This window comes from Ceratotherium simum, chromosome 13 (genome assembly GCF_057802395.1).
Source record: "Ceratotherium simum simum isolate JZ-2026a chromosome 13, ASM5780239v1, whole genome shotgun sequence".
Taxonomy (NCBI): domain Eukaryota; kingdom Metazoa; phylum Chordata; class Mammalia; order Perissodactyla; family Rhinocerotidae; genus Ceratotherium; species Ceratotherium simum.
The window spans coordinates 47,751,737-47,774,771 of NC_141912.1; the positions used below are offsets into that span (position 1 = coordinate 47,751,737).

General features: G+C 41.2%; 1 protein-coding gene across 1 annotated transcript; it reads left to right on the forward strand.

Annotated features, from left to right (window-relative positions):
- The first annotated feature begins 1,371 nt into the window (after positions 1-1,371).
- Positions 1,372-12,846, forward strand: LOC101389196 (adhesion G protein-coupled receptor F4). Its single transcript, XM_004424043.3, has 8 exons — positions 1,372-1,466; positions 2,366-2,420; positions 4,707-4,858; positions 6,056-6,307; positions 7,366-8,745; positions 11,236-11,277; positions 11,692-11,751; positions 12,799-12,846. The coding sequence occupies exons 1-8, from the start codon at positions 1,380-1,382 to the stop codon at positions 12,844-12,846; spliced, it is 2,076 nt and encodes a 691-aa protein (XP_004424100.2). The 5' UTR covers positions 1,372-1,379.
- Positions 12,847-23,035: the final 10,189 nt, after the last annotated feature.

Below are 23,035 nucleotides of genomic sequence, written 5' to 3' on the forward strand. Positions count from 1 at the left end.
TCCTCACTGGACATCCTTTATGGAAAGCTCAGCATCTTTTATTTCCATACCCCCAGAATCTGGTACAGTTCCGGGAAAATAGGAACTTGATAAATGTTGGTTGGTAGAGTGATCGTCCTACATTTTATGAAATGGTTGAGAAAATAGGCTAAGGGTCAAATAGTTCCTCAATTGCAGAGTAAAGATTACAGCTTAGCTCTTGCTGACTCCAAAATCCACAATATTTTCATTTTGCTGCATCTACACTTCTAGGAAAATTATTCTAAGGAACTTTCTTACCAATAAGGGGTTTTAATTGCCACTGTCCTATAAGAAAAGTATGATGATGTTGATCATGATGACATTGATGAATTTCAACTATTGTAAAGATATTTTCTTGGAGATTTGGCTTTGAAAGGTGGAATTATTAAGAAAAGGGCAAGAAACAGAGACACGGCAAAAGAAAAGAGAGTTGTCTTCTAGTGCCTCTAGTTTCTCTGTACAGTAGTTTACCCATCTATAAAAGGGAATCCTCGTGCTTGCTGCAGTAGCAGACAATAGTGTACATTCATTTCACTTTAAGCTTCTTGACTCCGTATGCCTAGAGTACACTGTAGGACAGCGGTTCTCAACTGGGGGTGATTTTCTCTGCCAGGGCACGTTTGGCAATGTCTGGAGATATTTTTGACTTTCACAACTGGAAAGGGGCTTCTCCTGGCATCTAGTGAATAGAGGCCATGGATGTTGCTAAACAACCTGTAATTCACAGCATAGCCCCCAACAACAAAGAGTTATCCAGCCCAAAATGTCAATGGTGTCTTCACTGAGACAGCCTGCTATAGAAATTAAGAATGGCTCTCCAGCTAGACCCTCTGGGTTCAATTCTTGGCTCCACCACTTTTTATCTGAGTGACTTTGGGCTTATAGTTGCTCAATTCTTTGTGCCTTACGTTCTCCATTGATAAGCTGAAGATAGTAATAGTATCTTATATCATATGATTAAGTGAGTTAATGCAAAGAAAGTGCTTAGAACAGTGATTGGCAAATATAAGTTCTTAATAAATGTTACTTACTATTAAAGAAACTTGTGGATTGAATAAGAAATGGTGCTTTTGTGAATATACTTCTTTCCCAGTGCTCCTATCATTCCTATCTAGTATTTCTAGAAAGGTCAACAGTTGATAGCAAGTGTTTCCTTTTTTACATTTTAGCTGGCTTGAAGATAGATATTGGTGTCCTTTCAGAGGACAGGTTGTGTTGGTGTGACTATCTCAGAGTACCCAGTGGGTCACTAAGTGGTTGGTTAGTCTGATGAGTACTATGTTAGCTGTGTGGTGTTATCACCTTCAGCTAAATCCACCTTCTTTCTCTGTTGCAGGTGACGATCCTAATGTGTGAAAATGAAGTCCCAGGCAACCACGATTTGCTACTTACTGTTATTTCTGGCCACAGAATGTTCTCACTATAGATCCAAGATCCACATAAAAGTAAGTTTGATCCATTCTTATGTGGCCTCATGTGAAACCCATCAGTTCTCCTAGATGGCTAGATTGATGATAATAAATACGGCATTTTAAAGGAATTTTCAATTTACTACAATTTTACTCTTGCTGATAAGAGTTTTCCAAAGAAGGGAACAGAAAAAGTTGAGAGGTGGCTGGGACTTGGAACAGTAGAGTTGCAAGGTGCAATAGGGTGCAACAGTATAGTAGAAAACTCGCTTTGCAAGCCACAGAGTGTGTAGACAAGCAGCTGCTGAGAGAAGGAAGCGCTAACCTGCTAGTTGAGCAGTTTAGGTTCAGACCTTAACTTTGCTTCGTATTGGTTGTGTAAGTTGTTTCACTTCTCTGAGTCTTAATTTCCTTGTCTAGAACATGAAGGGTGGTATTTTTTTAGATCATCTTTACGGTCCTTTATAGCCGCAAAAGAGTTTGTGATTCTATTATTGCAACCTAATGATTATTCCTAGTGTCTGCTCATTTCTTCTTCTCTGAGGATGTATGGTATCTGGTGAACCACAATAGCTCCATTTCATAGTTATAGTTAATACAGACAGAGAACAGCGTAGAGCTATAATTGTCATTTCTGTGTTCTCCCTGGATACTTAAAATTTCCAAAAGATGTGCCCAATCCACTACCCTGACCTTCAGGGCCCAAGCAACCACCATCAAGTTTCTAGCTCTCATTGGAGGGCAGTGTGTTCTCCATCTGTGCTCACATCCATGTTTCCTTCAGCAAGTTCCTGTGATATCGGCACACAGACCTGCTGCAGTTTCTCCCTAGTCCTGAACACATTTTTACTTCGTATCCACATGGAGCCTGTAAGTTGAGATGAGAGAAGAGAGTCCCACAGTAAAGAGGACTTGGGGGAATTTATGTTTTACAGGATGGAGATAAAATTCAACATCCTGAAGGGAAACCCAAGACTGGAAGGATACAAGGTATGTGGCTACAGAACAGTCATTTTCCATTTGGAGACTGGGCAGAATAAAGGAAGGGCATTGATATTGCAAGCATGTCCTCAGACCAGAAGCTTTCAAAGACAAGTGGTCATTTTAAAGCCCAAAAGGGAAATCTGTTTGAACCAGTAAGCTAAAAAGAGGCAGAAGAAGGACGAGGACAGGATTCATTCAAAGATATTTTCAGGATGTTTAAATGTATGTAACACTGGTGCTGAGAGGTCTACTGAAGAGAGGGAAGATAGATACTGTCTTGGTGAGACTGGTCACTCTCAGGAAGTGAGAGATAAATTATGGACGTGATCATTAGTAGCAAGATAGTGAAATTACGTGGTTCTCACCCAAATAGTGAGGATAACTGGATTCTACACAGTCATGGCCAAGTATATTTTTGGCAGCAAACACATCTCTAGTTGGAAGGGAATTGAGAACGGAAAGAGGAGAGAAAAGTAGCTAACATTTATTTAGCATTTATGACAACACTGATCTAAGTGCTGTACATGATGCTGTCTCATTCGATGTCTATAACAACACTATGGCATCATGTCCAAACTATATGGATGAAAAAACTGAGAAGCACTCAGCTTAAATAACTTGCAAAAACTGATACACTTGGGTAGATGTCAAAGAAAGATGCAAACCCACTTGTTTCCTTTCTCCGTGAGTGGAGTCATCCACAGAACTGTCCAAGCCATAAATATGGGTGTATTCCTTGAGTCACAGCCGACTGGTCAGCTCATCTTTTTGTTTTCAGCACCTTAATAGCTCTCAGCATCATCTACTTCTTTCCATCTCGCTGCCACCATCCTAAGGCAGTTCTTCCTGGGAATGCTTCAACAGCTTCATTCTTGGGCTCCCTGTCTCAAGTTAATTCACTCTGCCCATGGGACAAATTGGGCCTGCCACCAGTTTTTGTAAATAAAGTTTTATTGGAACACAGCCATGTTTATTCATGTACATGTTATCTTTGACTGGATTCATGCTACAAAGGCAGAGTTGCGTAGTGGTGACAGAGACCATATGGCCCACAGAGGTGAAAAAATTTCCTCTCTGGCTAAGGTTGTCATATTTATCAAATAAATATATAAAATGCCTATTAAATTTAAATTGTAGATAAGCAGTGAATAATATTGCATGAGTCATACATACACTAAAAAATTATTCCTTGTTTAACAGAACATTTTCAGTTGATCCTCATTATTCATGGATTCTGTATTTGCAAATTCTCCTACTCATTGAATTTATTTGTAACCTCCAAATCAAAACTGACAGTGCTTTCTGGATCATTCACAGACATGCAGAACAGCAAAAAAAAAAAAAAAAAAAAAAATGGAGTTAGCCAAGTTACACGTTCCCAGCTGAACAAAGTGGCACTCTGCCTTCTTGTTCCAGCTCTCCTACTATAAATAAGTGTTCTTTTCACGGCCTATGTAGTACCACGTGTTTTGCATTTTTGTTGGTGATTTTTGTTTGCTGTTTAAAATGGTCCCCAAGTATAGTGCTGAAGTACTTTTCAGTGTTCCTAAGAAGGCTGTGATATGCCTTATGGAGAAAATACATGTGTTAGATAAGCTTTGTTCATGTGCTATCATGAGTTATAGTGCTAATGAATGTGAGTTTATTGTTAATGAATCAACAACATACATTAAATAAGGCGTCTTTAAGTAGAAACACACATAAAACAAGCTTATATATTGAAAATATTGTGAGCAGAGAAGCTCACAGGAACCTAATCTTGTATTTCCCTGAGGAGTGATGGTTAAGTATTTGCTAATTCAGTATTTGTGGCGGTGACTTCATAGAACATAACTACTGCAAATAATGAGAATCAACTGTATCTGAAAATAAAATTAACATTTAACTGAGTTTCCTGGATTTTATCTGACAACTCTATCTGATCCTTTGCGGAAAAGTTTACTGCTTCCTTTCAAAAGCAAATCCAATCCTGTTTTCTGGTAACCCCCACATTAGCACAGCATTCAAGGTCCCTGCTTTCCTCCCCATCCTCATCTCTTGCTCCTCTCCCCTCAGATGCTCTGGACCAGCCTTTCTGAATGACCTGTGATCTCTCCTTTCACGTGCTGTTCACTCTGTCTAGCAGCAGCTTCACAATCTGCCTGGCAGCTCTGACTTTTTGCTGAGGACCCAGTTCAATGTCACCTCCTCTGGGAAGCAATCCCCAAGTCGCCAGAATGAGTTAGGTGCCCTGTCAGAGTGTGGAAATGCCAATTAGGCTTTTCTCTCATTCCTGCTCTTTTCCTTTCTCAGAGAAATGCCATGGACCTTGCATCACTTTTTCCAACTGCAGCCAGCCCTGTGCTCAGCACTTTCGTGGAGAAATCGGATTTATATGTAACCAAAACAAGTGGCAAAAATCAACTGAAACATGTACAAGCCTTTCTGTGGAAACACTCTTTGAGGTGATTCATTTGCATATTATTCACTACAGGAGCCAATCCCCCAGGAGGTGTAGAGGCATTTTTAATGTATTCTGTTCAGCATGACAATCAGTCTCAGATTTCCGCTTAGGAAAATCTACAGAGTGGGTTAAATTTGTCTCTTATCCTCCCTTCTTTACCCAAACTCTCAGGTACTTTCCTCCTCCCCGCTTTCTCTATTTCTCCCTCTCAGAATCTTTTCTCAAAAAAAGTTCTGAAACTTATTTGCAAAATGATAAATGCTTAGAGGTTCAAGTTTTAGCTCTAAGGATAAATTTGAACGCTGCTTGTGCTAATCAATTAATCAACTAGATGTGTCTAGAATCAAATTCATTTTGATATCTTTTCTAATAATTTCAATCATTTGATCAAAAGAAAGGAGAGCTGTATGACCCAGAGGGAATAGAAATCCAATAAATACAACAAATCTCAGTTAAAATTAAGATCGCCTGTCTTATATCCTTTCACTTCACCACCACTGCCTTCCCTCCAATCCTGTAGAAGCACACGGAGCTCTGCATTTCCAAAAATTTTAACTGTGCTTTGATAAAGGGATTGCTAACAGAGTCTCTGTCACTTAGCATAGGTAATCACATAGATGCTCTTGTAGCCATAGTGGCATTCAAAAATGAATTAAGTGAAGTAAATTATTGCTTTGACTTATCCAAAGTCACATTCTGGAGGATGCTAGGTAAAAGTGTGAGGAAATGAGCAAAGTTCACTAATTCTTCTAATTAGTGAACTCTAAGCATTTTGAAGTTGCAATTCCTTAGCATCCTGTGTTTGACCTGCCAACTTCCAAAAACTACTACCCCTTGAAATTCCATGTGGCTCCTCTTTAAAAAAAACAAAATAATTAGACAAATTTTGTTTCTAGAATTTCTCCACATCTCTGGAGAAAACTACCTCGTTTTAAGACTTGAGTTAAAATCGCTGTCCTGAAAGCAAATTCCAATAAGAAAGGTCAGTATCCTGATTTCTGTGGGAATTTTGGTGGAATCTCCTGCCTGTTCATGACCCCACCTTACCCTGTCCATACTTCTCAGCATCTAAACCACGTTTTAGGACCACTTGCTTCTCCGTCTTCCCCATGGAGATTGTTTGTGTCTTTAGCTCGTTTAGTCTGATACATGTTAGGTGCTTCATCATTTTTGAATGAAACATTTTTTAAAAAAACAGGACTCAAATAGTGCATCACGCCTTTCCGTAGCAGCAGCATCCATACCTCTGCACATTCTTGACTTTCGAGCTCCAGAGCCCATCGAGAGTGTAGCTCAAGGAATCCTCAAGAACTGTCCTCTGGATTATGCCTGCATAACTGATGTCGTGAAATCATCGGAAGCCACGGCTGGGAATATTGCATTTATAGTGGCGTTGTTAAGAAATATTTCTACAGACTTGTCTGATAACGTTACCAGAGAGAAAATGAAGGTATTCTTTGTTAATTTCATTAAAAAACTGACAATGTTTTTTCAAAATCTTGCATGTTAACGATTTCAAATGTACTTTTCAGTGCAAAAACTATGACAACCACAGCAACCATAGCAACAACAGGCATTTCATTTCAATTCTGCATGTTGATTCATTCTAGATTATGGAAGTTTTCAAGAAGTTAGAACATTTTTTATACGTATTTTTGAACAGACAACATTTTCAAGAAAATATCACATAGGGACGGCTGTGACCAAGACTGTGTCTACTCTAGTGGTTCCAAAATTTCATTCTTTAGAACATGATTGTTCTGAGAACTGTTAATGGAGTTTTTTTTTTTTTTTGGTGAGGAAGATTGGCCCTAACATCTGTTGCCAATCTTCCTCTTTTTGCTTGAGGAAGATTGTCACTGAGCTAACATCGGTGCCAGTCTTCCTCTATTTTGTATGTGCGACGCCGCCACATGGCTTGATGAGCGGTGTAAACCCTGGGCCCCTGAAGTGGAGCTCACGAACTTAACCACTATGCCACCGAGCAGGCCCCTGGAGTCTCCATTTTTAAAAGGGAGATCCCTAGAGCAGCATATGTAGGCGCTCTGGGTTAAACGAGATTAAGCAAGTTTACTTATAGCAGGATTTTTTAGAGCTTTTAATGTGTTAATGAATTTTGGCACACTTTATAAGAGTGAAGGATATGATATGCAGTATTTCTCAAACACTGGTTATCATAGAATCTACCCATAAGCCCCTCCGTTAAATAATCACTAATATCTCCTGGGAAACTTGGGTTATACAGACTGCAGTTTGGAAATGCTGCCCTGGGCACATAATAAAGCAGATGAACTTTATCTGTGATACTTTTCAATTTATTATATTTTATGTTATTTTTAGCATTTTTTCTTTTTTACTTTTTTCCCTCTCTGCAAGCATACTAGTATGAAATTCTAATAAACAGTGAATTTGAAGAGAAATATGTCAAATAAGATTAGATCATCTGATCTTTAAATATTTCAGATTTTGGAAATCAACTTTGTATAATATCTGCTTTCTCCATTGCAGAGCTACAGCAAGGTAGCCAACCACGTCCTCGACACAGCAGCCATTTCAAATTGGGCTTTCATTCCTGACAAAAATGCCAGCTCGGATTTGTTGCAGTCAGTGAATTCATTTGCCAGGCAACTCCACATCCGCAATGAATCTGAGAACATAGTGGATGAACTCTTCATTCAGACGAAAGGGTTTCACATCAACCACAATACCTCAGAGAAAAGTTTCAATTTCTTCATGAGCATAAACAATTCAACGGAGGGTATCTTAGGAATGCTAGAAATTCCCAGGCAAGAGCTGTGGAAGCTGCCACCAAATGCATCCCAAGCCATCAGCGTCGCTTTTCCCACCTTGGGGGCTATTCTGAAAGAAGCCCACTTGCACAATGTGAGTCTTCCCAGGCCGGTAAATGGTCTGGTCCTTTCGGTGATTTTGCCAGACAGATTGAAGCAAATCTTACTCACCTTTGAGAAGATCAATAAATCCTGGAATGCCAGGGCCCAGTGTGTTGGCTGGCACTCTAGGAAAAGGCGGTGGGACGAGAATGTGTGTGAAACGACGTTGGATATCAGGCACAAAGTGAAATGCCGGTGTAACTACACCAATGCTGTGATGTCCTTTTCCATTCTAATGTCCCCCAAATTTATAGACAACAAAGTCCTGGACTACATCACCTGTATTGGCCTCAGCCTCTCCATCCTTAGCTTGATTCTTTGCCTGATCATTGAAGCCACTGTGTGGTCCCGGGTGGTCGCGACGGAGATATCATACATGCGTCACGTGTGCATCGTGAACATAGCTGTGTCGCTCCTGACTGCTAACGTGTGGTTCATCATAGCCTCTAACTTTAACAAAAAGGCCCAAGACTACAACTGGTGTGTCGCAGTGACATTTTTGAGCCACTTTTTCTACCTCTCTCTGTTTTTCTGGATGCTCTTTAAAGCACTGCTCATCGTGTATGGAATATTGGTCATTTTCCGTAGGATGATGAAGTCCCACCTGATGGTCATTGGCTTTGCCATTGGCTATGGGTGCCCGTTGGTCATTGCTGTCACCACAATTGCTGTCACAGTGCCAGGGAAAGGCTATGTGAGATCTGATGCCTGTTGGCTTAACTGGGACAATACCAAAGCCCTTTTAGCATTTGTCATCCCAGCCTTGGTCATTGTGGCTGTGAATCTTGTTGTGGTTTTAGTTGTTGCTGTCAACACTCAGAGGCCCTCTATTGGCAGTTCCAAGTCTCAAGATGTGGCCATAATTATGAGGATCAGCAAAAATGTTGCCATTCTCACCCCATTGCTGGGATTGACCTGGGGTTTTGGAATAGCCACCCTCATAGAAGGCACTTCCTTGATATTCCATATAATCTTTGCCCTGCTCAATGCTTTTCAGGTAAGTTTCAAGAGGGAGACTTATTTTGTTAATTAATATTATTATTTAATATTTTAATTAATTGTAATTAATATCATTAATTAATATTTTATTTAGAAAATATTATCTTATAATTTATTATTCTGGCTCTACGACAAAAAATGGCTATGATTTAAAAATATAGAACACAAGATGTTCCTTCCATTTCCTTACCTATCTTAGGGACATTTAGCTATGGTACCTCTCACCCTATGTTTTTAAATTTTCTTTTTTTTTTTTTTAAATTTTTTATTTATTTATTTTTTTTCCCCCAAAGCCCCAGTAGATAGTTGTATGTCATAGTTGCACAGCCTCCTAGTTGCTGTATGTGGGATGCGGCCTCATACAGCAACACCGAAGCGGTGTGTCGGTGCGCGCCCGGGATCCGAACCCGGGCTGCCAGCAGCGGAGAGCGCGCACTTAACCGCTAAGCCATGGGGCCGGCCCACCTCTCACCCTATTGATTGTCAAGTTGGATTTAGCTGATCAGGCTGGCTGGGTGGGAGTTTCCTTCCTTCTCTCCTCACTGATCCACCTGTATCCCCCTTAAAGTATCAATGTCAGAAGAGTTGACCTTCACTTACAGAGGACTAGTCTTTGGTCAGGGATGTTGGAGGCTACAGTCACATGTTATGCCTCAAAACAAGTACAATTTGTACCCTTTCTCAAACACTTTGGGAACTCAGTGAAATAACAGTCATTTTCCATAGTATGAAAAGATGGCCTTTGCCAGTCACTTTGGGTGTAAACCAGTCAGGAGTTCTCATACCTCTTCCCTGCTGTACCCTGTGAAGTAAATATAGGTTGTTATTCACTGAAATGGATCTTGCCACATGTTACCTGATCTTAGAAATGTCACTTTTTTCTGGGCCTCAACTTTCTCATCTGTAATGGATCTAAAATGATCTCTATTGTCTTTTCTGGCTTAACATATTTGGTTAGGCAAGATTATCCCTCTAAAAGTTGTTTTACTCCATCTTGGCTACTAAGCTTGCACTTTTGGGAAGCTGTCAGTAGCCAGACTGCTTCCCATACCTATGGGAAACAGCAAGTTTGGTAAGTTCATATTCTTAATTATGTTTTTAATCAGGAGTTGGCAAACTGTGGCCTGCTGCCTGTTTTTGTAAATAGTTTTATTGGGATACAGCCATACTCATTTGTTTACATTTTGCCTGTGGCTGCTTTTGAGCTACAATGGCAAAGCTGAGATAGTTATAATAGAGACTGTATAGCCTACAAAGCCTAAAATATTTGTTTTCTGCTTCTTTGCAGAAATTTGTTTTTTCTGACCACTACTTTAAATAAAATAAATATAACTGCTTAATAAAGCAGCAACATATTCTTATGAACATGTCGCTCTTACTCCATTCAAAAACTTGATATGAAATATAAAGCAGACTTTGAAGAAATGCCAACTCAGATCAATTATATTTCTTACTAATAATTCTTTAACAACTATAGAGAACATTTATTTAACTCTTTCCCTTGAATTGCTTTAAAGAGAAATCTTTGACTTAAGGGTTTTTTTGTTTTTTTAAATTGAAAGCTCTTGGACTCACATAAGTCTCCCCAACTCTTGAAGTTACTCTGGTGACTAATGTTCTCAATCCTGTTTTTACTTTATAACTTAATTAAAGCCCAGGAAGTCTGCTTCTCTTTCAGATCATTTCTTTTTCTCTTTTCTTGATAGGAAGAAAATACTAAAACACTTTTAGTTACATGTACTCAACTCTTCTTAGCAAGCTTTCCCCGTGACTCACATTTAAAAATTTCAGTCTTCTGATTTGATCTTCTGATCAGTGTTTCTTCACCTTGCAACTATCCTTAGAGATCCAGGCTTCCTTCCACTCTCATGGTGGGATCCAGATTTTTCTTGGACCTCTACTCCCACCATTTAAAAAGAATGATTATCAATTATCATAACTTTATAGGCGACCAAATAACTTAAACTTGAAGAGACTCTGGCCTCACAGGTCTCTGTAGTCTTCTCTCTCTTTTATACAGAAACTTCTTCCACCAGCTCAGAAGCTCTGGCTGCCTATGTCTTGACCTTTAACTCCAACTGAAAGTAGACAAAAATACAGGTGTCATTTTCTCAAGACATTTCCCATGGTTGTGACTTTGAATTGGAAGTTTTCATGTTACATGTTACTGTCACCATGAGTAAGAATAGCTACTTCAATATTTGGGGAGAAAATGAACAGAATTAATAAGGTTAAAACTCTATCCTCCATCTGTTGCCATTCAATAAATATCAATAACTCTCACATCCAGACATGAAGGTGGTCCTCTTCCTTTGAAGTACACTCAAATAAAATACTCATCAATGCATTTTTATCAGAATCAGTAGAAAGTGAAGTTTCTAATGCCTGGTAACTGTTCTAGAAGGTATCCAGAACAGCAGTATTAAAATAACAGCTGTCATATTGTCTGCAAAACCGTCCCTTATACTTCTATTGAATTTTGCCACAGGGGTTCTTCATCTTGCTCTTTGGAACCATTATGGATCACAAGGTAATTTGAATTTGTTTCACTCATTGTAAATGATTTCCATGTGGCTGAGGGGAGCAGAAGGATGAAGCAGCCTTGATCAGAGAGTGTAGTCCAGAAGAGTTGAGTTTGTGGGGGTGGTTCAGGGCATCAGCTGCTAGAAAGGAAAGGAGAGAACTATCTGCTCTTTATAAAGTCAACAGGAGACTGTGTGTGAGTATAGCTGGAGAAAAGAATAGAGGTCATAACCAGATTTTTAATCTTAATCCTAAATCTAGTTATAACTACACCTCAAGTTTTAGCCAAGTCTTATCATTTGCCAAGCACTGTGCTCAGCCATCTGATGCTGCTTCTGCCAGGGTTACTGGCCTCAAATTTTCAGGACGTGGGTCTGGACCTTGGGGATGGTTCATTTCTTCACTGTTATTGCTTCTTTAGATAAGAGATGCTTTGAGGATGAAGATGTCTTCACTGAAGGGGAGGTCAAGGGCAGCAGAGGTAAGCTTCTCCCTTTTGGTCTCAGTACTGGAGGGTCAATGTCCTCAACAGAGTCATACAGAGACAAGCATTATAGCTTAATATTCAGGATTTGTTAGCAAAGAGAACCATTAGCACATACTTTCATTCATTCATATCTTCATTCAACAAATTTGGAGCATCTTGCTAACACTTAAGGTCAGTGGCATATATCTCATCAAGAGAATTTTCCACATTGAATGTATTTCAACTTGACATTTGGACCATTGAGATGGGACAACATGAACCCAGGATCATAGGTTCATAAAATGCTAGAGCTGGTACCCAAGAGATGAGTTAGAAATGAGATCCTAGTCCAACCAACTCTTTTCATAAGTAAGGAAACCAAGGCCCAGAGTACTTATGAGATTTTCCCAAAGCCGCTGAGCTAATCATGAGAATTAGCATTCTCCTTGCTCAGGACTCTTCAGTAAGCCACACTCCCTTGGACTGAAGTGGCTGTGTACTTATTGAACTTGAAGATGACTTTTGACCAAGCTATCTGTCCTTTAAAGTGCTAACTAAAATTGCCATCATTGCTGTATTAATTAGAAAGAAGTCATTTACTCAACCAATAGTTTCTCAGTGAGAGCTACTTCCTTAAAAACAAACAAATAAAAAACTTTCTGGACACATTGAGAGTCAGCATTTATGGTTAGCTAGTATTGAGTGTGACTTTCAGTACCGTAGTTCACCAATTCAAAGACAGGCATTTTCTTCACCTTTTAACATTTCTGAAATTGGAGTGTATTTTATAATCGATGGCAGGTCGTGGTTTAATTGGCAATTTTTTTTCTTTTTCTGTCTTGGTGGAATATAAAAATAATGACGTAGCTTACAATGTTAGATTCAGTGAAATATGATAATTTAATTCTGTGTGGCTGTGTCAATTTGGGTACTTCTCTTTACGTCTTATTTTTACATGTTAATTTCTAGGCAGGCATATACGTAAATATAAATACATATGCATTTTTGTCAGTGCTGTTACTCATTGACATCACTGTTGTTATTTTTTTTTTTCCCATTTAGAATTCATCGTTAAGCCCAACCAATAGAGCTAAATTAATGAATCGGTGAGGATGAGACGTGAGTATTAAAAAACCAAGGAGAAGCTTCACTTGCAAGTTGTGACAAACTACTCAATGGCCTTTGTGAGCACACTCTTGCCTACTATATGATGCTGGAGTGAGGTGGGAAGGGAACAGGTGGACATATCTCTCTAAGAATGGAAACTTCTTTATGGCCCAGAACACAAATGAAAAAATGCACATCTTCTTTAAAATGTCAGTCATCTCAGTTTATATGACCAAACCTTAAGCACACTTTTTTTGTCCTCAATGAGAGGATGCTGTCACCACACCTGCACTGACACAGGATACACCTTGCTGTCTACAATGCTCACATACCTTAATTCCATCTCGTCGTGAGTGGTGACACTTATAACAGCCCCATTGTCGAGAAGGAAGACTTAATTGATTGAAATCACAAAGCAACAAGCCTGTCTCTCCCTAACGAAGTTGGGGCCCAGAATCATTCCTAAGGGGATGTGGGTGGGGTTGCGGCAAATTAGTTGCCTACTCACAGCCAACCTCTGAGGCATATTTCTACATAGGTGAAATCAGGGGAAAACAAATTTTAGGCAGCCATGAAGGGGAGAATAAGTCACAAAATGGCAGCCAGAAGCCTGAGAGATAATAGGGTAATGTGAGCAGGGGTGATTAATCTGGGTATGGTTTTGTCTTGGAGAGGTTTCATGTCCTTTCTACACGGATATAGATGAGGCTCAGAATTTTTTTTTAATACTCTCTGGCAGCAGGCACATCCTCTTTTATGTTCCTTCTTTTTCTGAGTCATGGCTCATATATTGAGCAATGGAGCAAAGCAAAGGATTGAAACAATCTCATGGAACCAAAGACACTCTGAGTTGGAAGAACCCTTAAGGGACCTCCTATGTTACAGATCCGACAAACCTGATGATGAGCTGGTGGTGTGGGACATTTGTACACAGTCCCAGAGAGAGGGAAGGAGAGAAAGACGGCTCTGTCATGTACACTGACTAGCATGTGTGGGGTGCTGGGAAAACAAAGAGAGGAAAACACTGGCATATTATCCTTAATTAATCATCCTCATATTTGGATTTTTATATTAGAACTTTAGAAGGGGGGAAAGGAGATATTAGAACTTTAAACAGGTTAAACCTCCCAACCTCTTCCCATTTCCTAGTTCATAGGGTTCTTCCATGGTGGAATATCACTATAACATTCAGATGACCTATTAAAGCTGACCTTTCCATTAAAGTCTCAATTTGACTTATTAGGAAGTTTATTAGACTGTCTCAAGTTGAGGAGCCCCTTCCTCTTGGGAATGCTGTATCCAGCCATTCTCGAGAAGAGAAGCATGTTTGAAGTTTCATCTCCAGCTAGTTGGGCACACTTGGTTGGCTGTAGTAAAAGATGGAGAAAACCAGTAGTAGCCACGATCAGGGACTACACTACTTACTAGAACTGGGGAGGTGCACAAAGCTTAGACTAATATTAGGAGGAAGTGTAGGAAGGAGGCGGGAATGCACTAACAACTCTCTCCAAGGAAATCCACGTAATTCTTCAATTTTCAACTTCTAATTTTGAACCTATGAGGTGGAGGATGAACTTTCAGCACATCCTCCTCAGGCAGCCCTGGGCCTATTGAATTTTCTCGGTAATGAGGGCTGTGCTTTGTCCATCTGGGTGCATGTGGTATCAGAGCGCCCAGGAACATCAGCTGGCACCACACAGACCATGTTGGGGGCCCAACACGCTTAGCGGTCAGGGACAGGAAATTCACACAGCGATCCATCCAAGTCCAGAATGGAGAGCTGGCAGCAGGAGGGAGGTCTTTCAGCAGAGATCGGGGCTCCAACCAAAGGGTTTAGGGCAGAATTAGCTCAGGGACATGGTGTTTGGTAAGCTCAAGGCAGGGTCGTGGCCCAGGGCAGAGCTAAACCACAGGGAAAAGGGAATATTTCAGACCTTAAACCAGAATAGAAAATTGAAGACTGAAGTGGTCTCAGGAGGTAGGCAGAATTCCAGTGGCGAGAAAGGGGGTGGGAGTTCAGAAGGGGACTTGCAGACAATTGAGGCCACCAGTGGGTAGTGACCTCAGGTAGGGTTGTTCTTAGAAACAAGGTCAGGACAGGTTTGTCAGGAGGTCTTGGGATCAGGGAAGGACAGCAGATGTGTGAAAACTGGGCAGTTTGCTTCAAGTATAAAATCTAGTTGGGGCCCCCCATCTTGGGAGACCACGGAGGCAGGGAGATGGCATTCTTATTATGAGGCAGCAGCTGCACAGCGCCCTCTGCTGTCCATGTGAAGGGTGGGCCTTTCACAGGACCCAAACAGAGCCTGATTTCAGGGTCACCCGGCAAGGCTCCACTGTTCCTCTAAAGTCTCTTCCACATATTTGTTTATGCCTGAAATTCACTTAAAAGAACTCTACATTCCACAGTGAGAAAGAGACTGACTGAGCAAACACCAGGAGAGAAGCACCACGGTTTTCTATGTAAAGTTATAAATTCAGAGCGGCAGAGTCATTCTAGACACTGAGCTTAGACAGCAGAGGTGGGAGAGCCCGGCACTAAGCACTGAGTTTAGGGTTGAGGGAGCAACGTGAAGAAGGCAAAGGGCACAGAAAAATAAAGCTGGGAGAATAACTTCCTACTGTGTGACCCTGAAAAAATTGCTCCATGCCTCTGTGCCTCCATTCCGTCATCTTGTAAAATGGGGCTAATAATAGCATATACCTCCCAGGATGGTTCCACGATTCGATGAACTAACACACTAGAAACTCGTAGAATAGTGTCTGGTTCAAATGAAGTTATTAATGTATGTCAACTGGTATTCTTACTGTTAACCAGTGCTTCAACCATTTTGCCTAGGCTGCCCCATTTCTCATGGAGGTTGCATGTCCTGGACTGAGTTGACTTCCAGGAGACAGAGGCTGGAAAGCAGGCTGGAATGAGGAGGGACACTCATGCTTCTTGGGAGACTTTCTCTTCTTGCCAGGAGTGACACCTAAGCTCTCAGTGTGGAAACGTTTGCTGAGGAAAAATTGAAGATAACATTTGGGCTTTAAGGAGGGGGCTCTACTGACCATTTGACCCACCTGTGACCTGCAAGAGCCTGGCTTCTTGGTCAGCCTTGGCAAGATTAACACTCAACCTGCAAGCCATTTTGTGACCTCCGCAACAAGCCTGGGCTATTGGGCCCTGCTGGACTTGGTCCGCTGTCACTCCTGAGGCCTGCTCTGTGATTCCACGGGCTCAGTTCTCCATCATTCTGCATGGGTCCTGGGCACTTTGGGGGGACAAGGGTTGGATCCAGCTTCAGGGGTAGGAGTGGGAGGGTGGCGTGGCAGGGAAAACACTGACTCTACTTTGGAGACAGTTAAGTCATGGTAGGTTCCTTAAAGATAGGGAACAGAAGAAAAATAAGAGGATTTTTTAATGTGTTTATTGTTTTAGTCTATTTTAGACCTTGAGTAAAATAATTTAGCTCCTAGGACTTGAGTTTCCTCATTTGTGAAACAAGAAAAGTATTCTTGTAGGTATTATTATTATTATTTGTGTGTGTGTCTATTTAAACCACTATCTATAAAAAAGATTCTTGTTGTAATTTTAAAAATAAAAATGAAAATACCTTTCATTCATTTAAGTTCATTCAAGATGGAGTCTACATTGATAGCAAAATATTCTTGGGTATCAACTCTGTTATCAATCTACTTCAACTCATTGACTAGATCCACAGGAGGTCCAGGAATGCAATCCTACCATGTACTTATAACATGAGAACCTGGAAATATTTGGCAAACAGCACTACTGTCTTTTGGAGATGCTCAGTGAAATTTCTATCACCAGTTTGGTTTTAAACAGCAAGTCAGTCTGTAGGGCTGAAGAAGGCCATGTGGGTGTGGGTAGAGCAATTTGTTCAAAGCAGAAGTCATAAAATCCATTTAGTCACCCCTTTATCACAAAACACACACAAACAAGTGTGTACCTCTTTGTAGGGCTGCTTTCAAAAACTTTAGTACCAGTAGTTTAGAAACAAGACAAGGAATAGTTTCAAACCAAATAGTAATTATTTAAGTGATGAAATTTTCCAGTCAATTGGAAAATATGCTCCTCTCATAAAATTAAAATAAATTGTTCATAGTGAGGGACATGAATCTAACTTCCAGATTTATAAATTTTCCTGAGCATTAATTTGTTGACCCACATTTCCTTCTTGACTCTTGCCACTGAAAAAACAACTTTTATTTCTCTCAATCCAAGACCTAGAAATTCCAGAACATCATGTAATTCTAAGCCAAATAATTCCCTTTACTTTGGTAGATTTATTTGGTACGGCCAAAAGGTCAAATTAATAATTTCCTTATGCTGTTGGCATTTCGTTTCCTTCGTTTCCATATTTTTCTAAGCTCTCCATCTTTTCAGTGCATATTAGGGGAAATATGGTGCTGAGTTCAGTCAGTTCTGCAATGATGGGACACATGCATTTCTAAAAATCACCACGCTATGCAAATTTGAATTAAAACCATAGAACTTATGGAAAAAATGGGATTAGGGTATAATATGCCAGCGTCCACCATGAACCTTAGGCAGAAATATCTTAGCCCTGAACAACTCAGCTTGAAAGTAAGTTTTCACCTAGGAATTTTTCTCTCCTGGTAATTCTCACCCTTGGATACAACTCGGTGACTCAATGGTTGTACTCCCATTGAGAAATCCACTTTTCATCTGCATTATGTGGCCAAGTGATATTTTATCATCTCTCCCCACCTTCCCACAGCCCACTCATTCCGTTAAGAGATGTGGCTGAAAGTTTGCATTTCAAACAGAAGGGGTGGCTTTTACTTGGTATTTGGTTTCCCAACCTAGCTCTTCAAGAGGTAACAATCTGCTCAGGGAGCGGGGAATTAGTTTCCAAAGAGTTACAGGATATTTGGGAAATAGTCAGTCAGTGACCACTAAAAGAGGCAACCAGAGAATATAACTCATATCCTGCCTCTTTCCCACAACTTCCTCTGGGAGGGGGCCTGCTAAGATTTAAGAGCCCTCAGTACAGGATATGATGAGCCAGCAAAGAAAAGATTTTAGCTGATAAAACAGATGAAGAATGTTGAAACTCATTAAACAGGAAACAATCAAGTGTATAGAGAAGACATTTTAAGACAGTGAATAGAGCCTTTGTTGGGACACATAAATGGGTTTTGAAAGCCAGGGAGTGAAGATCATGAACATCGCAGTCTTTGGGCCCAGGGAGTTTGGGGTAGGGAAGGCGTGGATTGGGGCTTGGCTCTGCGATGCCAAGTGGAAGGAAGACAGGTTTTGGAGACAGACAGACGTGTGCTTCAATTCTGTCCTCTCCGCATTCTAACGGGTGACTTGGGCAAGTTCTTTAGTCTCTTGGAGTCTCCTACTTTGCTCATCCATGAAATGGTAACATAAAACATGCCTTATGGTGCTGTGGAGAGTAAAGAAGATGATGTCTACGAAAGCACCTGTCCCAGCGTCTAACACATGGTAGACGCTTGAGAAATGTTAGTTCCCCTTCTCCCTCCCTCTGTCTGTCTGGGGCTGAGGGTGTGAGTACATTGCTTTTCCTTTTGAGGTGCTTTTGGCTCTGTGCAGCAGGTGAGGTGGTGGTGTGGACTAGAGAATTGGAATCAAGGACTTACATACAGGACTTTTATTAGACTGAAGAGTGAGACAGGAGGCCTTCCAGTGTCCTTGGTTTTAGAGTTTTGGCTTGGTCACAAGATAGGAAAGGGGACAGGGTTTCAGAACAAGGGATCTGCTTCAAGAATAAGAATTAAAACTGGATCTGGAATCTGGTGCAAGAAAGCAAAGAACTTTATATAGGATAACAATAATTTTCAGAGCAACGAATTATGGTGTAATTCCATCCTTGAACGATTTTAGTAACTAAATTCCACAATCCAAAGCAAGCTTTGTGGATGATTAGTGGTAAAAGCCCTCTGTTTGCTAAACTAATGAGAGTGTACAAAGTGTTCTATGGAGAAAGACATCCCTACACTCATGTTACAGTTAAAAAGATAAACCATTGAGGTGGGAGACATGAGCTGTGCGTCGAGCCATTTGACATCCCCGTCTTGGTTTCTCTATCTGTAAAATGATAGTAAAAGCATGAACCCTTCTCACATGCCGTTATGAGCTGAATTGTGTCCCCTGAAAATTCCTATGTTGGAGTCCTAACCCCTAGTGCCTCAGAATGTGACTGTATTTGGAGACAGGGTCCTAAGAGAGGTAATTAAGTTCAAACGAGGTCATAAGGGTGGGGCCCTAATCTAGTATGAGTGATGTTCTTATAAGAAGAGGAAATTAGGACACAAACAAGTATGGAGGGAAGACCATGTGCACACACAGGGAGAAGATGGCCATCCAAGGCAAGGAGAGAGGCCTCCGAAGAAATCAACCCTGCAACACTTTGATCTTGGACTTCTAGCCTTGAATAGTGAGAAAATAAATTTCTGTTTAAGCCACTCAGTCTGTGATATTTTGTCATGGCAGCCCTAGCAAACTAAGACACATGCCTAGAGAATTTTTTTTTAAAGTAATTTTTTAAGAACAGTTTTAAATTCATAACAAAATTGAGAGGAAGGTACAGTTTTGCCGTATACTCCCTGCTCCTACACACTCACGGCCTCCCCCATTGTCAACATCCCCCACCAAAGTGGTACATTTGTTACAATTACATCAACACATCATCACCCAAAGTCCATAGTTTACATTAGGGCTCACTCTTGGTGTTGTACATTCTATGGGTTTGGACAAATGTATAATGACACATATCCATCATTATAGTATCATACAGAGTATGAAATATTAATAAAATAATATACCAATAATAGGGCAGATTTTATTTAAGACAAATCTAATTCAAATATTTATTGAAGCTTACTATTTGCAAAGAGCCTCAGAGCACCAAGCAGAGTGGATATAGACAAATAACATGCGATATCATACTGCAAAGATTTTTCTGTAAAAATGTGCAACCCATTTATACTCTCAAGGCAACTGTCTCAAAGAAACCATTTACAGCGGTTGCTGTGATGCACTGCTGAGACACTTTTTCCTCCAGCTGCCGTTCCTCTGGTGTTGCCAGCTGACAGCTCACAGCTGAGTTCCTCTCTTAGCATTGCCCTCCAAGGACTGAAGGAAGCCGCCTTTCTCCAGGTCGTGCCGGAGTCAGCTTGCATCTAATGACTGAGTGATGTTGTGTATAAAGGCCTGGCCCCCTTGCCTAAATTCAGAACATTTCTGAAGGACCACCCCAGCTCCAGAGCCTCCTGTGGGATCAGTTGAGCCCTCTGTTGTGACTGCATCACAACTCAATCCTCCCTCTGCTCTCTCCTGCTGCTCTCAGTCCCTCAAAGCTGTTTCCAGGAATATTCCCCAATAAACTTCATGCAAGCAAATCTCCATCTCAGAGCCTGTTCCAGGGCGTGTGACCAATAGCACCATTCACAGGATACTATTTTTATTGATGCACAAATGATATTCTTTGCTTAGAGTAAGTTGAAGTCATTGCATGGTGCTTTAAATCTCTTGCCATCCCACTCTGTCTCGCCCGGGACGCGAATCATCCCTTAGTCCAGGGGATCTGCACTGTACACACTAGCCACCAATAGTCACTTAGTAGCTGTTTCTGTTATCAGATGGACTATTGCGGTATCTCAGTGCTTGTGTGCAAGCACTTATTTTACTTGATAATGGCCCCAAAGCGCAAAAGTAGTGATGCTGGGGATTTGGATATGCCAAGAGAAGCTGTAAAGTGCTTCCTTTCAGTGAAAAGGTGAGAGTTCTCGACTTAATAAGCAAAGGTTTTAAATTGTATGCTGAGGTTGTTAAGATCTATGGTAACTTTTATTACAGTATATTGTTATAATTGTTCTATTTTATTATTAGTTATTGTAGTTAATCTCTTACTGTGCCTAATTTATAAACTGAACTAAATTATGTATAATTTAGCTAAATAATATAAACTAATTAAACTAAATTAAATTATGTATAGGAAAAAACATTGTCTATATAGGGTTCGGTATTGTGTGTGGTTTCAGGGATCCACTGGGGGTCTTAGAACGTATTCCCCATGGGTAAGGGGGGACGACTATATTAGAGACTTGCCAATCAATGACCTTGCAGGCTGCTAGGACCTTGTAAAGAGAGAGCACAGCCCTTGACGTTGAGTGTTGCCACCCATGATGATTTCACTTTGAGATGTGACTGTTCGCCTGAGAAGTGGGCAACCAGTTCCCAAAGGAGCACTGAGGCCTGTGTGAAAGCAGTCCAGCGTTCTTCTTGACTGTTGGAGTAATTACACAGTGAAGAAAAACAAGGAAAAACTCAGGCTTTAGACATGGCTATGAACTCAGAGAGCACTTGAATGCTGCTAGTCATGTGACCTAGGGAAAGAGGACAAGAGAAGGTTGGCTGCAATCCTGAATCTCCAATTCCTTGACCTGCTGTGGTCAGAGGCTCATGAAGAACTACAGAGGGGATGCTTCAGCCATTTCCCTTTCTCATAGCACTTCTATGTGCAATAATATTCCTATGGGGAAGGCAGAATTGGTGAACCGGCCTGGAACACGTACCTGGGAGCCACAAGGACATGTTTTGTCTTTCTGGCCTAAGACCACGTGTCCTGCTTGGTTTCTTTCCTTTCTAACCTTGACTCCCAAATGAACTCAAAGAGAAGTGTCACAAATATAAGCAGATATTTCTCTTCAGATCTTGGAGCAGGGGTCTAAGCCGCAGGCTCCCCTTTCCTCCTTCAGCTGCTGCTGTAGTCTAGTGCAGCCACCTCTGAACCGAGCTCTCTGCAGAGGGTGTGTGCGTCAGCCCTTGCCTCCCAGCCTCTGTCGCCGTGATTCTGAAGACTTTTACTTATCAGCTCAGCCCTGCCCACTTCTGAGCTAATTCCAGTCATTGTGGGAAGCACACTCAGATCTTCATACACACCAGGGATTCGGACATGGGATTTCTGGCCACCAAGCCGGTTTAGGTGTGCAGACAATGAGTCCTGAGTCCTGGGGGTCTTCAGCCTGTTGTGTTTCCTTCATCTCCTACATGGGAAGGGTCTGGTTTACTGAACATCTGTCGTGCTGTGTCCTGTTCTGATGTCCACCTTACAGGACTAGAGCCCTACCTCCCCCTCTGGACAGCTTCAGCCTTTGAGGTTGTCCCATGTCCTGGCTGGACCCCTGCTCCTTGGTCAGCCCCTTGCGACCGATTGTCACTGCCTATGCATGTTCTGGCTGCTGCACCCTGTGCAGTATCCTAGACCCCTTAGTGTCTAGTATCTAGAACCCTTAGACAGTGCTCGTGGCCCTGGTCAAGCTCCAGTTACCCAGCCCCTCTGGACTCGGGGCATCAGGTAGCTACTGACTCCCCATGGAGCCAGTCCAACAGATTTGCTTCCTCATTAGCTTCTTCTGCTGAGGTCTTAGAATACTTCAAGAAAGAGCTTCTTCTTCCTTCTCATCCCCATCTTGACCATCCCACATCCAGCCCTGCCACTGAAGGGAGTTCAGTAGAGAAGCTCTTAACAAATTCTCCCCAAGAGGGTGTTTTTAAACAGAAAAAAACCCACTTCATTTATTATTTTGTTTTAATCAGCATATATAGCAAGGGTGTCCAATGTATAATGGGCCTACTTGGACACCAATGTTTTTCCCCCAGCTGAGATCACTTGATCTTAAACTTCAGGATCAGCCCTGCTTTAGGCTTTAGGATTGATTTTAACCTTTTCAAGGGGAAATATAAGAAACCTTGTTTGGTATGAGGTAGCTGATTCAATAGCTAATTAAACATGGTTTTTTAACTGAACTCAATGGGTCTGTCTCAGCACACCAAGGCTGAAGTAGGTGAAGAAAAATGTTTATTGCTTGCACAAGCAATGGAGAACACCAGGGATAGCTTAGTGCTGGTTGAGACTTTGTACACCAGAGTGCAGAGGATATGTTATAACTGTGTAACAACTGGGCCTAATGAGGCACATGTGCAGGCCATTACATAATGAGTTCAAGGCATCATTACATAACAGGTTCAATGCAACATGTCATTTAAGGCTGGAGCAGTTTGCAGGGGTCCTGCTGCACCTGTGTCAATTTCACTGTAGGATGGTAACATCTGCAAAACCAAGGACATCAACTTCCGAAAACAGCACATTTAGTTTTCTCTTTGTCTGGAGAACATTTGACAGACGATGTT

Coding starts and splice junctions, on each gene's coding strand:
- LOC101389196 (XM_004424043.3), top strand. CDS start 1,380: ATGAAGTCCCAGGCAACCACGATTTGCTACTTACTGTTATTTCTGGCC. Junction 2,421..4,706: donor CAAGACTGGAAGGATACAAG/GTATGTGGCTAC, acceptor TTCCTTTCTCAG/AGAAATGCCATGGACCTTGC. Junction 11,752..12,798: donor GGAGGTCAAGGGCAGCAGAG/GTAAGCTTCTCC, acceptor TTTCCCATTTAG/AATTCATCGTTAAGCCCAAC.